Raw genomic sequence first — 16,338 nt, 5'->3', positions numbered from 1 at the left:
TGATCATCACAAAGCAGACCGAGAAAGAGCATTAGCTCCTGGCTAGCTAGCAACATACGACACAAACTTAATCTAATCAGGATGGGCCCTAATTAATGGCCTAAAACATTTGTGTAACGTTTCACACACTTAGAATCCAAGTGAAATCTCAATAAAACAGATCGCTGCCTCATTGTATGCTTGCCCATCATCAACTCAAGTGACTTGAAGATGACAGGTTAAAGTTATAGCTACCTAGCTAACGCCACCCTTGCTAATAGCATAACGTTATTTACCAAATGTTAACAAGTCACTATACACACATTAGACCGCAGTTACTAGTCACAAACGAGAATGGTTTGCTGGGTGACTGGCTAGCAACACGTCTTACAAAACGAGACACGTTGGGAAGCTCAACGTACCAAAGAAATCGATCGGTAACGTTTGCTACGGAGTTAATGTTAGCCCCTGGTCGGCTAACAGTGAGCTACCGGTAACGTTAGCAAACGATCTTCTCTTGAAATGCTTCAATTCATTTGAATGCCACCAGACCTTACAATAGTCAACAAGTCACAAACAAGTCATGTGTGTAATCACCGACAAACATCTCAAATGTAGCTAACAAAAAATCATGCAGTTTTAGCCATTTGTGGCACAGCTGTCAATTCAAATCTCACAAATTCACCATGCTGTCCTGACCTGACTCTTGACTAATTTAGGTCGAGGCTGTGCAGGCCGCAAAAGCAGCCCGCACTCCACTCTCCAGCACCATCCCCGCTCTAAGTAAAAACGAAACCATAAACACCACTAGGTTACCAGCGACTGTAAGAAGGGTGTGTGTGTCAAATACCTGGAACCAGGTAACGTTACTTTGCCAAGGCTCTTACCCTGGTTCCTCGGCTAGACAGTCGTAGCACGCGCTAGCTAGCAAGCTAGCTACCGTTAGTTGAGCAGCAAGCAGAAACGCATAATAACTCGCTGAATCATTCTCGGACGGGTCTAACGTGACACTGCGAGTTTTGTTTTCAGTTTTCGTTTGGGCAAATTGACTACCGGCTAGGTAAAGAAGTGTGTTCATCCGTCCGTTGTATTATTTTTTCAGAGTATCCGCGCTTGTTTCCATAGCACATAGGCACTGATTGTTGGCACAGTCATCATGACTCTGGGTAGTGTGCAAAAAGTGAATAACGTTACGGCAGGGAATGAGTGGCCACTGTTTATCGATGCAGTGCATGTTAATATGGGGCAATTGTCCCCTCAGTGGAACACCTAATATTGTCTAAGGTCCTTAAAATTTAAGATCAACACAGGTCTCCCACTGACACCACCCGCAACAAAAAACACTACAGTAATAATGAATATGACTAACTAATCTTTAAAATAATTTTCATAAAAATCTATCAGGTGCACAACTGTCAACCTCACCATGGGGCAATGCATTCCACATGTGCACCCCAAGCAAATGCAACTGATGGTAAAAAAGTGACCCAAAAATACATAATAATTGAAACATTAAAAACACAATGGATCAACACAGCGGGAGCACATTGGGATATGACTAAACCAGCTAATAATGAAGCAAAGGGGCATTCAGCATCCTAGCTTGTGTTGGCAATGATGAAGCAGGCCACTATTGCCTATCTCAAGAAACAGCAATCAAGTGCCAAATTCATTCTCCTAGAGCCAGCCTGATAAATCCACATAAAAACACAAGCACAATATTGGACACCAACTATTTCAGGTATTTTGGGGTTTGACATTTTTAAAAAGGAACAGTTTTATTTGGTTAACCATATCACTCACATTGTCTCTAAAATATAAATATAGAATAAAATCCACATACTAAGTTGTGTGATTTTTGTATTGTAAGAATGTATGTTAACATTAGGATGGTGAAAGAAAATTAATAAATAGTAACCTATTAGCATCATCATTACTGCTGTAATTCCATCAAAACTGACAATTTCCAGAACAGTGCCTTGCAGTATAACATATGTGATTCACTGAAGCCTCTGAAAACTGTACTCACACTTTGGGGTGTTGAAAGTTGAGGAATGTCAAGCAAGCTGCTCTACCAATTATAATATCTGAAGGGATATGGTAATCATGTCAAATATTCCCTCTTTATTAGAGACCGATGCACCAGTCAATGAAACTCAGTGGCATTAAAAAAAAATCACTAAGGAATTTACAGAATGCTTCCTCTGTCCAGTAACATCCAAATTTATTTTGAAATGATTCCATGTCTTGATGTCCTGTCATGATGCTGCTGCAATATCAGCTGATACTGGCTTATCACAAATATTGATATTGTCTTGTATATTAACAGATGTGCAAATCTATATTGCAGTACATAAATGCTTTATAGGAATTAGATGCATTTTGATCCATATTTTCTCATTTCAAATGTAAACTATTTTATTTATAATGACTTATACTGGTCAGCCTCAAACACTTTTCTTTTTCTGGTGCTATGAGAAGTACAAACCCTATGCCACTGAGCTCCATTGTACTGAGGTGAACTACAGCTAAATAGATAAATGTAAATGACAGTAAATCCCACCATCACCATCTGGATAGATACGACCACAGGGACTAGAAAAATAGGTTTACATTGTTTAGGGTAAAATGTTCCATCTTTTTTGTATTATTAAGGAATGTGAAGAACGTAAGATACTTTGGTTTACGGAACAAAATAAGTCAGACATACCTAATTGCACTGCCAGAAATACCTGACAATTCCTATGTGGGAAAAGGCAATACTTCTTCTTGTTACTGTTTATTACTGGTATGTGTTGTTCAAGATATTAAATCTAAGTTGTGGTTAACTTATTAAGAAGGATGGTATAGACTTGGAAGTAAATATTGATGGCAAATCACTGTATCCCATATGGATTCACGTGTTTCACCAGAACAGTTTTAGTCAATGTAGTAAATAGCTTAGCTGTACATACCAGAAACTGCTTTGGTTCAATAGCTTCACCACTGTCATCCTTGGCTTGCTTTGCAGTTTCTTTAAACTATCTGAAAACACATAAACAATCAAATCAGATATGACCGAATAAGAAAATTCAAGCTGCTTGATCATTGGCTAAACACTTTAACTGACATGGTTACACATTAAATAAAGCTGGTGAAAAGCTTTGGGTTCTGCATGGTTTCCTTTTATGTGCAAGTGTGATTGTGTATACATGTCTCTGTTAGACCTCTGCTGTTTTACACTTAATATTACACTTCTCAAGTTGTGCAGTCCTTTGGTCAGCATGTTTTATTATAAAACATTATTAAAGAACTAATTGACTTATTTGATATCTTGTTTGTAATCAATCATGGATAATGTGCATCTTCAATGTGTGTTATTAATTCAGAAACTCATCACTCCCAATCGAAAGTCTCTAATAAGAAGTTAACCGATTTATCTGCCATGCAACTAGGCTGCTCAACTCAGACTTGCTTCGGTTATGCCAGTGCATGCTTTGTTTAGGCAATCAAATGTATTAAACATGTCTGCAAGTCTCAGTATGAATAGCCCACAAATAACAACAGTGCTTCATTTGATACAACATACATTCTGAATTTTAGGCCATCACTAAATCATCTGATACTTAAATTGTTATTAAAATCACAACATGTGTATGATCACATACAATTAACTGGAGGTGCCCCAAATTTGAGGTACATGCTCACATACTTTCAGACAAAACATTTACAGGTCTGCTTTCCAGCGGCCTGCGCTTTAAAGTTAGCTTTTGGTGTCCACAGCAGATCAACTGTAATGTCCCTGCTAAGGGCTGGCGTGAATTAATAAACTCAGCAATTGTTTTGTAATAGAATAAACCAATACAGTATGCAGAATTCTTTGCAACAAGGCCACTCCTCCTGTTGTCAGTATGACAACTATGGTCATTGGGAGAATGAGGAGGACCAAAGGGCATGCTGACAAGTACCACAGATTCACTTGATTAAGTTTACATTAAAATAGCTTTGGCTGTTTTCACTGAGAGGCATCACTACTTGCAATCATAGACTTGTAAATGACGTGCGTTAGTGGTTGTAAGCCTATTTGACAGTCTGATGCTCCCCCTATCAACGAATTTAATTTATCACCTCCCTGGATAATTACATCTATAAACAACAACGAAGCATTAACGTTAATATTAGCTACTGATGTTGTGAACAGGTCAGACCATCTGCTTCAGAAAATTAAGTAATGACCGTGGATAATGCCTTAGTTTGACTAACATTAACACACTCTCTAACTCGTTTATCACTCCCAAGTAAGCTAGGTTAGTTGTAACCGTGTAAAATCAGCTCACTTGGTTTGCCAATATTTTTGAGACCTTTACCTAACGTTACGCAGTAAGTCAATGGTGGTGCTAACGTTAGCAAAGTTAAAAGCTAGTTAGGTGACGTTAGCTAGGTTCACTAGCAATTTAGGCTAACGTTAGCGTTAGTTACTTCGGCTCCAATTCAGCTATGAGGGCTAACGTTAGCAGATTACGAAAAGTCAAATCTCCAATCTGACATACATTTTAACTCTCGCCGGTTATTTGTATCATAATTCCCGAATAAAGTGAGTAGCCACTGAACAAGGATACAGCTTTGACTTGTAACGTTAACGTTAGTTGTAGAGAGGCGCACATACCCACACACAGTGAACATGAGTGTGTGTATATGTGTGTGGCGTGTGTGTTTGCGGGTTTCGCGCGAGCTAACTAGCTAGCATTGAGAGCTCCGCACAATGCTCTATCAGTGGGATCATGGCTAAATTAAAAATGGCGGTTTACACAGCATTAGATCCGTACTTTACCATTAAAAAGACACTTGTTTTGTGTATCTGATCCCCGTAACGGGTGCGAATCATCGATGGTAGTTGTTAAGGAAGAGAAATGTGTGCCACCAGTTAGCTTAAACCCATGTCAATACTGTGGAATAAGACTTTCTGCTTACCTCGAATGCGTGTTACATTTGCTTCTCCATCTTGCACTAGCGAGTGGTAGGGCAGTTTGGATCTCGCGAGAATACCTGCTGCTGCGTTTACCCAGGGCACTCCCTTGTAATTGTTGTAGAAAAACGACGCTGGTGCGTTTTCATCTGAAAGGGGACATGCCGCCTATCAACATTTCCAGTCTCAACGTTATGATTAGATGTGCACACGAAAGCACGCAGCAGAATTCTCCAGGCTTTATGAAAAATATATTTTAATTCAGCGTAATATGAAATATGAAGATGTATTGAAAGGAAATAGAGACTGGACATTTTTAATAACAAATGCATTTAACCCCTATTTGGACGAGGGAAGTTGTGTTTAAAAATTGAGCAATGGAAATTATTTTTGGAAGTGAAAATAATGCTACATTCATTGGTACAACAAAAAAAACCTGAGAACAACTGTAGTCATTACTAATGATTCAAAACTGATATATACCGTGTCTTATTAACATTATTAAATTGTACCTTCATTGAAATAAATAATTAAGTGTAGATGTGTTTAATACAACACAATATTATTTGTTGTATGATGATTCTACAATACAGAAAACTGCCTAAATCCCAGCTTGGTAAATGTAGGAAAAGTTCTCCAGTGGATTAAAGCATTGCAACAAGAAAACCATTCATTTTGCCCACAAATCACAGTTTTGGTGATTTGGTGATCCTAAAATAAATTCCATGAAAAAAGAAATTTTGCCCAAGATATATTTTATCTGTTCCAGGTCGCATTTAAACACATCATGTGTAAAACACACATTACACACCAACACAAGAGTGAATACCAACAATAACTAATATAAAACTAAATGGATGAAATTAAACAAGGGCATTTTTTTTCCAGAACACTTCCACTATTACACTGACAAGACAACATGGCAAACTAAGCATGACAATTACTGCGTACAAATATAAAAAATGAACTATTTCAGATATTTTCCAAATACAGCAATGTATCATGTACAAGTTATGTTAAGAAAGATTTCAACGTTTTTGAACTATAAAAGAACTTAAATTACAACATATATTTACATATCAATTCATATCCTGCAGCTTCACAAGCTTTCACACAGTTAAATCTACACTTTTGCCAACATTTTATCACTAATACATTCTGTGGAAAGAAAGCACATCTCTAGATCTGTCCCAAGAATGCTGCCAACACTTCGGGCACAAATTATGGCAACTTGCAGGAAACTAGTCTCTTCATCTCATAATATTCTTCTGCTCTTGCAATGTAGCTATATAAATTACAAATATTACAAATATTTACAATGACAACGTAAACTGTAAAAAATTCTAACAAAGCAATGGGTACAATTTTTGTACAGGTATTAAGTGGTTGGAAATAATTAAAGTAGGGACCAAGAAGATGAGGTGGTAAAAACATACTATGTTAAAACAGGCTAAGAGATGGCTAAATGCTGCCTCGTTAAATAAATATGATCAGAATAAATAGAATCGTATGATGTTACTCTTGGCATCAGTTGAGCGCTTTCTATTTCATGTGTAGAGCTACAGTATATGGAGGAAAATTAGTTATACAAACATCTGTGATTTGTGAATTCCTCAAAAAGAATGAATACATGTGGCATACTGGGTGCTGACCATGTGCATACACAGGATTTTTGCAAAACTGTTTGTGTGTAAAGATTGGTGTCCTGTAATCATTATACCACACAAGAATGTGTTTTATGAGGTAAAAGTGAGGTAAAAAAAAAACTAAATACAACACTACAACTGCATGACTGTGTGTGGGATTGTGTGAGGGCTATACAGACATAGATTTTACCTGACTAGAAAATGTGTTTTTCTTTCCCTTTTAAAAATCTATGAAGTAAAATGTCTTTGCATAAATAGAGCCACTAAAAATAGCCTAAACAAAAGAAATCATTAGGTTTTGTCAATGTATTACACAAGATAGTCTTGCTAGTTAAATCAATGTCCACCTGTCATTTTGAAATGCGTGTCACAATTTCTAAATACCAATGTCAAATAGTATGTGATCATTAAGAGTTACTACATTGAGTGTGCATCTAGCACATTACAGTGATTTGTTTAAAGACAAAAGATGTGCCTCTGAAATAGAGATATGGATGTGTGGAGTGCCAGAACAGGCTGCTGATTAGTTGGGCAGGGTAATTGGTGTAGGACAAGATACACTGAGGTTAAATAACCAGTGAAAACAGTAAACAAATGTATCTAGAGTACAAAATATAGATCACTATCTCTATTTCCTTCAGACCTACTTTCACAAAAGCCTTTTTCTTCATTCCCTCTTAAAAGTCTTCAGCCACATTTCCAACATCTCTCACAAGAGAAGTTTGCCGTTACGGTGAATTTTCAGAATTTTTCCAAGTCTCTGTTTTGCAGTTGCAAGTCCTTTCTTTGGACGTTTCCCTTAATTAAAGTGAAAAGAGAAAATACATGAGAAAATATGCTGTCACAGAGATATGAAATCTGATATGTCAATGCCTTAACTTTATGCTTACCTTGACCAACTCCTGTTGTGCCTTGGCTGGCTAAACCTGCAGGGGATGCACCAGAGTGAGAGCTGCTGTTCTGCGGAGACAGTGAAGGTCGGCGTGAAGTGAGGAATACACCAGGGGCCATGGCTCCACTGCCTCTAGGGCCTCCAGGGCCAAAAGGTCCAGGTCCTGCTGTGTATTCATGGTCCAACAGACTTGCAGAGTAGTAATCCATCCTCCTGTCTGGGCTGAAGTCTGCTGCAGACTCTGCAGCAGGTGGTGGTGAGGGTGGGGCTGGCTCAGGCTGAACAGGGGGAGGAGTGACTACAGGAGCGGGAGGACGCTGCTTTTTGGTGTATTTCCTTTTAGCAGGCTTTTGCTGCTCCTGAATCATGACCAAAAAAAGAATCAAGAGTCATTATCTTTTAATAAAAGATGCTTCTACTCCACATTATTCACTAGGAACATACTTCAAAGACCAATATGCTTTGTTTTCCAACTCACTTGCTGTGCTAGCTTGGCAGCTGCAGCTGCAAGACCAGTTTCTACAGATGCGACTCTAGCCCCTTCCCTGGCTGGTCGATCCTGTTTGGGAAGGGTGGGCATCACCCTGGCTGTAAATGAAGGAAAAGAAATTATTACGAGATCAACCACCAGAAAGCTAAAAAGCAAATCTGATCTGTCTTAATGCTATGTTCAAGCCAGGTACCTTTTGGACTCCATGGTGTGTCATCCCAGTTTTTCTTACGCTTCAACTTAGCCTTGTTAGCATGGTCCTCCTCATCAGACTCCAAGGACGGGTAAACTTAAACAAAAAATTTGATTACTATAATTAAACATTGGCTTGATCAATAAAAGCTATAAACTTTAGTGCGTTGGCGAGCATTGCTTTGTACAGTAGCAGGTGTAAGTCATTGAGTGTATTGCTCACCATAGTCTGAATCTTTAAAACAGGTTCCCAGGGTCTCTTGCTCATCTGGACTGTCCTCGTCGCTAAGGTGACGGGCTGGCCGCTTAATTGGCCGTTTTCCTGGCCGCTGAATGACAGGTTTCTTTTCAGGACTTGCTGTCTTTTTGACCCCTCCTGTCACCCATACAGCCCTGCCACCCTTTTCCTTGACCACCCCTAATCCCTCTGTCAGGCCTCCAGAAATAGATAAAGGAGATGAAGACGAAGACGACGAGGACGAGGAAGGGGGGTTGGCCATGGACAGCATACCCTGAATGGCATCACGAGTACTGGGAGAGGCTGGAGCTTCCTCACTGAGAGAAGGACAGAGTTGAGCAATCACTCATCATCTCAAAAATAACCTCCTAAACATAGCGTAGTGTCAGAGCCATTGCAAATATGTGAACTATGCAAGTTTCAAAGGTTACTGGATTCTTGCAACAACACAGTGAGACATTTATTCCCACTTGTGTTCTAAACTGTCGCTCTAGTCACTGGTATCCAAAGACCAGGAAGTGTGTTCCAAAGATCTTGAAACTAATAATCACAAACTATTCCTGAATTTGAGTGTTGAATAAAATAATACATGAATCATTGTGATCAAGGAGATCTAACCTGAGAGTTGCAGAGTCCAACCCTGCCACCTGCTTGCTGGCCTTCAATAAGTCCAGAATGCCCCCCGCGCCACCCTTCACTCCATGGGCAGCTAGTGCCTCTTCATCTGTGGTGTAATCCTCCTGAAGCCACACGCACAAACATGCTATTGTTACTGTTGAAACAGTGCTGTAATAATAAAGTTCTGGTTTAAGCAGGCAACTACAAAAGTAACAAACATCATTTGTGATGACCTGTGATTAGCTCGATGCTAAACATAGAAGTAGAACCTGGTATGTTTGGTATGAAAAGCATAACAAAGCTAAACTCAAAGCCATAATGTAATCTTTACAGCTGTATCCTGCAAATGCATGTGAGGAAAATAAATGTTTTCATCTTTGGGGCTGATTGGCGTATCCATAATAATCTCACCTCAATGTCAAAGTCTACCTCTCCTGGCTCCCTGATGCGATTGGGGTCAGAACAGGGTTTGGCTCTGGGAAGCTTCCTAGGTAGACCTGGGGGCATATTTTAACACAATTAGGTGACAGTAGCAAGGTGGCTTTGAGACCATACCACTACACTATATTAGATACTACATGTAGCCAACAGTTCATTCAAACAGCTACACTGATCGCTCATAAACTTTGCTGGCAGGGTAAAGTCAAATTCTCACCACTTAGTTTCTTTTTCTTGCTTGGTCCTGCAGGCTTGCGTCTTGGAGGAGGGGTCTCGTCAATCTGCAGCTCATCCTCGGACTCCAAGTCAGACAGACTGGATCCCTCCAAGGCAAGATGTTTGTAGTTTCGAGCACTTCCTGCACCATTACTGCTGCCGTCCTTCTTACTAAAGCCAGAGGATCAGCAGGTAAGAACCCAAACCTTTTATAGGACCATAAGATCACAATAGTAATAGGAACACACTAAATAGCTGCAACGCTTACCTTTGGATTTTTCCATTGGTCAGCACAAGTTTCAGTTTGCTTTTATTTAGCTTCCCTTCAAACTCCTCTAAAGGCAATTCCAACTGGAAAGACAAATAAGAATTGCAAGAAAATATAAGGATGAACATTTAGACACTGAAAAATGCAGGATTAGCATTCAGAATGTCACCACAAATGCCTACAAACGTCGTACCTTGCTCTTGTTTTTGGACTTGCCAGGTTGAAATTTTTTGAGTGTATGTTTGGTGTGGATCTCAATGAGGTCAAGTTCTCCTGCTTCTGCCTTAAGGAGCCCCTTCTGACTCTTCTTCTTGGTTCCTGGGGGTCCAAGTCCCCCTATCACCTCTTTGGGCTTGGGTCCTTTCTTTTTTCCAGGGGGGCGTCCTGAATTCTGAGAGGTGGTCAGGGGCGCTTTAGAGAGTGGCGAACCAGGAAACTGAGGTCCAGCACGGCCAATGTTTTGCTGGAAGATGTCCTATCAAAAAGAAAGAGTACTGTTTAAGCAATATAACTGAAAAAAGTAATAGTAATATTTCTATATACACAATAAAAAAAATAAAACAGCACAAACGTTTCTACTATTTACCTCAACCAGACGAATCTCCTTGGCCAGGTCCTTCACTAGTGTCTGAGTATTGATGGTTTCCGGAATCTCCACTTCATGCTCTCCTAAAGCCTGAGTGTAGGGAGATAACTATCAATCATCTCACACCATATTTTGCAAAGTAACATCTAATATTGTGATGTACAAAATAAGGCATTTTTTAAATTCTGCGTTTCTTGTTTATATTCAAAATTTAAAAAAGGGAATCATTTTTTGGAAAACACGCAATCGTCCATTGAAACTACAGCCACCAGCCGGTTTGCTTTGCTTAGCACAAAAACTGGAAATGGGGGAACAGCCAGCGCAGTTATGTGAAAACCAGCACCACTAAAGCTCACCAATTAACAAGTTACATCTTGATCGTTTCTTGGTTGTGACCAGTAACTTCCTTGAGTCAAACTCAACGTGTTGTTTTTATACTGATTAAACAAACAATTTAGTGAGCCTTTGAGGTGCTGGTGGGCAGTTTTTGTTACCATTTGACAGCGAGGCTAGACCCATATCCAGCGCTAAGCTAACCTTACCAGCTGCAGCTTCATACTTAACGGACAAATATGAGGATGTAATGACGTTCTTATCTAACTCTCCGCCAGAGAGTTGAATAAGCGCTGCAATTCAGTGTTGCCTTTTGAGTTGAAAAATATCCTGTGCTTTACCCCTTTTTAAAATGTAGGACTTTTATATAATGATGATAATACATAAAATGATGATTTCATGTCATAATGATTTTGCTGTAGCACTTCTGCTCCATTTGTTGGAGCTAGCATACTGTCTAGTGCAAAATCAAATATATTCCAGCATGCAAATGTAAAGACCGAAAAGGATAAGGAGGAAATAATCATATGCAAATAGGTAAGTAAGTAATTGCATAACATTTTGCCCACCTCCTTACGAGTCCAGCCGCGGAAGGCATTGTTCAGGGCCTTAGCTCCGTGAACCAGGTAAGTAGCAGGGTGTCTGCGGTTTTCTCTCAACCCTGTGAGACAGAGGCACAAGGTTAATAATATCAAAATGGCAAACAGTAAACACAGGCCAATAAAGTAGTTCACAAAAAGACATAACATGAATATTGTGAAATTCATTGAACTCCCTTACCTCTGAAGGTATCAAGAAGGTGCTTTCCAACATACCAGCACACAGTCTCAAAGTTGGGAAATCGGAACAAGTCTGCTGTGCTTAATCTCTTCTCTATTTCATATGCCCTGAAAATGATAACACAGCACAGGAAAAGTCAGAGAACTAATGGTTATTATCACAAACTTGCAGATTATCTTAATAGCAATAGCCATTTTTGACCAGATAACCCCAAGAACTAGAAGCCCTTGGGACTAGAAGGGAGGAGCTACAGTATCTGAAAAGTCATGAAGATACGATATGAGAGTTTTCACACCTATATTTTGATTGCTCTGTTTCGAATCAGTTGATAAGTTTGTAAACTTGGAGCGTTATCCCCTTGGTTCGGTTTCTTTTCACACAAAGAAAAACACCTCCTATCAGGGATCTCGGTGCGGTTGTTTTGGTCCGCACCTGAGTGCTATTACTGTGTTCACACCTGCCCAAACGAATCGCACCAAGGGGGAAAACAAACCCGACTAGTACAGGTGTGAAACACCCTAAGATTACATGAATTTGAAATGGAAACAGTCCTGAGGAAACTAACCGCAGCTGCATGTCAATGTTGAGACTATGCAAGAAGTTTCCTCCAAAGGCCAGGCAGTCCACTGGAGTCAGCACAGCATGGATCCACCCTGGACAACCAAATGACGAAGGTGTAAACATTATTTGATTCAGACTTGTTTGAACATCACAACTCCGCTAAAACCACAGCTCCTGTAACTAACAAAACAAACAGAAACATTACAGCTTACCTGTTGGTATGAACAAGGTGTTTCCTTGTTTGACAGAGCACTTGTAACACATATCAACCTGGTCTCCAAAAAACATCTCATTCTGGCTAGATGAGGAACTCCACCGCTCAAAAAGTGCCAAGTTGGCTGCGGTGGGGGAAATTAGGTAGAAGATTTTCTCGCCCTGAATAGACATAGAGACAAGCTCTTAAAATAATACAAATTCACTTAAAAAATGTTAAAACCGTAACTGGAACTTCCTAAACATGACTGAAAATATTTTCCCTCACCCTCAGGACATGGTACCATACTGATGTGCCTCCAAAGTCAATGTGGAAGTCTGTGTAGCTGTCCTTTACACCCATTAGGCAGTACTTCTGAACATTGGGGCGTTCAAACACAGACTCTTCAGGCCACAGGTTTTCCACCCATGACAGTTTCCTCACAATTTTTGGAGTCTCCACCAAATTTGAGAGCCTAAAACAAGTCCACCACTTTAGTCTTCAAAACATCACATCGACAACAACACAACTTTATTTAAAAGACAAAGTTCTCATTTATTTAATTTTCTTTAGATCAACTACACTTGATAGAGGAGTAACATTAAACTCAAGTAACAAGACACTGCATCACAATGACGAACTGAACAGTCAGTAAAGTTAATATCTTTTGTGTACCTGGTCTCAGAGAATTCCAGGCTGATGACATTGAGCACTCGGTCTCTGTTGGGGCTGTTATAGTATTCAACAAAGTCTCCCAAACGCATCTTCAGGTCACATTGGCGAGACACATCAATCACATCAATCTCTTTGTCTGCACCTGCAATTAGAAAAAATTTAACAGGTTTGGGAAAAGTGTAAATGAAAATTTTAACTTTCCTAAAACACATTAGCCTAAATATCTTTAAGAACAGAAAAGATCTATGTATTTAAATTTAATACTAAAGGTGTCAAAACTTTACCGATGTAGTGCTCCACATCGCTGACGCTGAATGATGATGGAGGAAGGGTCATGCCTAGGCCATCTCGCCTCAGTACCATGACCGGAACACTGAACGAATGCTCTTCCAGAAACTCGACTGTCAGCTGGGCCCCAGACGGCTTTAGCAAGACTTCGTCCGCACTGTCATAGAAACACAAACAGACATGTGCACAAGTTTTGATTGTGATCACAGAGAAAAAATATTCAGAACAAAATGCTTTACAATTATGTTACAGTACGGCATAGGTTCTCCAACCAACCAATAAAAAATAAGATGAATAAAAAATGATTGGACACCATACATAAGGTATGTACCATAAGGTACACATAGTAACATTTATACTAGATCAACACTAGTACAATATAATGCAATCATATTGCAATAACAATGCAATAAATAGTACCTCAAGTTCACACCTCAGTTTCAATTGTTGTTGAAACAATATGTGATGTACACTACAACCACTACATAATTTAATGGAAATCATGGTTTTATCTTTAAACTTGTGAATAGCAAACCTTTGTCTTTGCAGGACGATGGGAGAGACTTACTTTGGGAAGGTGCGGCTCCGTAGCTCCCTCACAAACTGTGGGCTGCCTGTCTTAACAGGCCGACTTGGATCTCTTGCTCCAGCAGCACCACCATCTGTCTGCTTATTGCCTCCACGGCGTTTGCGCACTGAGAAAAAGGAAGAACAGAGAAAAAAGATCAACAAGTACATTATTATTACAAAAAAGTAAGATCATAACAATTTAAGAAAGGCATACTTAAGGAATTGCAACTTACTGACAGATGGCCCATGGGTGACCTGACAGTTGGGGCAGTGATACAGGTCAATCTCAGCTGCTTTGTCCTCCTCTACTCCAACACAGCTAGACAAAAAACATTCTTACATCAAACAAAGAATGTGCGGAACATATAGCTGAATTAAGTGTGATGGGTCGAATACAGAGTACACCACCAGGAATCAAGCAGATAAGACAGCAGGTATAACCACACCATAAATCACACAACATAACATTTGAATCTCACTGCTCACAGACAACAATAGGATCAACACTGTGTTAAATCTGAAAATGAACCTACCTTCCATGGAACCAGTCTTGACAAATGTCACACTCGATCATGAAGCGTGTCACATCATATGGCAAGCGACACAAGCAGTACACTGGTACTGATGCCATATTGAGTGTGTGTGTGTGTGGGGGGGGGACTAACTTTCAAACGTTATTAATGTTATGATGCCAAAATCTAATCTCTTGAATGGGAAGAAGCTAAAGGCTTTATTAACTATGTAATAAAGATACTGTTAACGTTGAACTGAACTATTGAGTCTGTCACTTCACTTCCAGATTCCTTTTACTGATACACATGTCCACCGGGATTCACTTGGAAACCTGTTTAAATATAGGAGACAGAAAAAACGTTAATAGCTTGCCGAATAACACGACAATAACGCAACTGCTCATTAGTACGGAACAGCACTTCACACAGTAAAAAACTAACGTTAAAACCTGCTCCTACCATAGCTAACAGATACTCCTGCAACCTGAGAAGCAAGCTCAGTCAACTAGCCGGGTAACGAAACTAGTCAATGGTAGCAGAACATTACTCTTAAGAGTATTAAAGTATTCTTCAAATGCATAACTGGAGAGGCAGCAATTATCTTATATGCTTCCCAGATTTATGATTAGAAGTATTTTGTTTCTGCTAACTAGTTAGTTGTTACCAGTATCCAACTGACGGGTCGTAACGTTAGCTCGCTGTTTGTAAACACGCTATGCCCCGTGAATGTTGTATTGCTATCAAAGCACTAACGTGTTTAGCAAGTAAGCTAACGTTAGCCATGTTAGCCACCAATGTAGCTAACCTAAGCAGTTGCGAAGATGTTAACTTTAACTTACAAAAGAAAACAGTTGGTGCAATTGATGTATCTTTTAAACTTTTAAGAAATGCTATATGCACCTGATATAGCTGATTAATTAGAGCCAAACAAAGAAGCATTGTTTGCTCGCTAAATAGATATTTAGCGCTAGCAACTCACCGACATCTTGCTGCGGCAGGCCAAGCATTCAAAAGCCGTTGTAATCCCTACGCAAGCTCGGGGGTAGCTGCGGCCTTATTATGCAACGTAAACTATTAACAATTTGCTTTACCACATTTCCGTTTATCAACTCCGTAATGCCCAAATATAGAGGCCAGGTACTGTGTTAATACACTGGACCAGAACATTAAACCCCGAAGCGACCTAAACGAGCACAATAACTACAAATAACGGCGTATTTAACTACATCAACGCCATTTCAAAGGTAATAGCGTCAGACCGTTGTTCGTCGCTATCGGCTGTTGAAAGAACAATAAAGTTGCAGACAGTCAAATGTGGGGTTGCATTCAGGAAAAAACGTTGCGGAATGTTTATGCGGCAACAAAGTTGAAGAAATAATAGATCCATTAACTTTATACTACAAGCTTGGCTTATTTCTATGTATTACTTAATAAACACGCGAATACACTAAAATGTACAAAGTAATACAAAATCTGGAAACGTGTATAAATGAATCAATTACACATTATCTTAACTTTTATTTTCATTTCAGGATTTATTTTCCCCCAGCAGGATATTTTGTTTTCTTCAGTATAAAAACTTTGAAAGTGTCAATCAAGACCCTATGCATTTTGTCCTGTAATTTATAGGAGGGCCCAATACAATACTTGCATGCATGCAATGTGGTCTAATAAGCAAACAACCAACAAACCCTCAGGCTTTCTGATGTCAATATAGTATTTCACAACATGGTTGACAACTTGCATGTTGAATTGGAACGATTCGGCTACATTTTTATTTTACTACTGGAAGTAAAACAGAGAATAGACTACAAAATTAGCCTACAGGAGAAATTAAATCAGAAGGAGTCATTTAATGTAGTCATCTCATATTGCACACATTTACTTATTCATCAGTTAAACCTTGTTTTAGGCTTTG

The 16,338-nt window shown here is 39.4% G+C and overlaps 1 protein-coding gene across 1 annotated transcript; it reads right to left on the bottom strand.

Annotated features, from left to right (window-relative positions):
- Positions 1–5,672: 5,672 nt before the first annotated feature.
- Positions 5,673–14,545, bottom strand: phf8 (PHD finger protein 8). Its single transcript, XM_070909906.1, has 21 exons — positions 14,442–14,545; positions 14,142–14,227; positions 13,907–14,033; positions 13,335–13,495; positions 13,051–13,192; positions 12,664–12,850; positions 12,395–12,557; positions 12,187–12,274; positions 11,622–11,728; positions 11,411–11,502; positions 10,509–10,598; positions 10,116–10,397; positions 9,923–10,005; positions 9,656–9,825; positions 9,412–9,497; positions 9,001–9,122; positions 8,368–8,699; positions 8,146–8,241; positions 7,941–8,050; positions 7,461–7,821; positions 5,673–7,368 (listed from the first exon to the last, which is right to left on the bottom strand). The coding sequence occupies exons 1-21, from the start codon at positions 14,537–14,539 to the stop codon at positions 7,280–7,282; spliced, it is 3,072 nt and encodes a 1,023-aa protein (XP_070766007.1). The 5' UTR covers positions 14,540–14,545; the 3' UTR covers positions 5,673–7,279.
- Between the last annotated feature and the right edge of the window lie 1,793 nt (positions 14,546–16,338).

This window comes from Enoplosus armatus, chromosome 8 (genome assembly GCF_043641665.1).
Source record: "Enoplosus armatus isolate fEnoArm2 chromosome 8, fEnoArm2.hap1, whole genome shotgun sequence".
In the NCBI taxonomy this organism is placed as follows: Eukaryota; Metazoa; Chordata; class Actinopteri; order Centrarchiformes; family Enoplosidae; genus Enoplosus; species Enoplosus armatus.
The sequence above is the reverse complement of the archived record's forward strand: the minus strand, read 5'-3'. Positions and strand labels throughout refer to the sequence as shown.

Coding starts and splice junctions, on each gene's coding strand:
- phf8 (XM_070909906.1), bottom strand. CDS start 14,539: ATGGCATCAGTACCAGTGTACTGCTTGTGTCGCTTGCCATATGATGTG. Junction 13,193..13,334: donor CGATGTGGAGCACTACATCG/GTAAAGTTTTGA, acceptor TTCTAATTGCAG/GTGCAGACAAAGAGATTGAT. Junction 9,826..9,922: donor ACCAATGGAAAAATCCAAAG/GTAAGCGTTGCA, acceptor CTCTGGCTTTAG/TAAGAAGGACGGCAGCAGTA.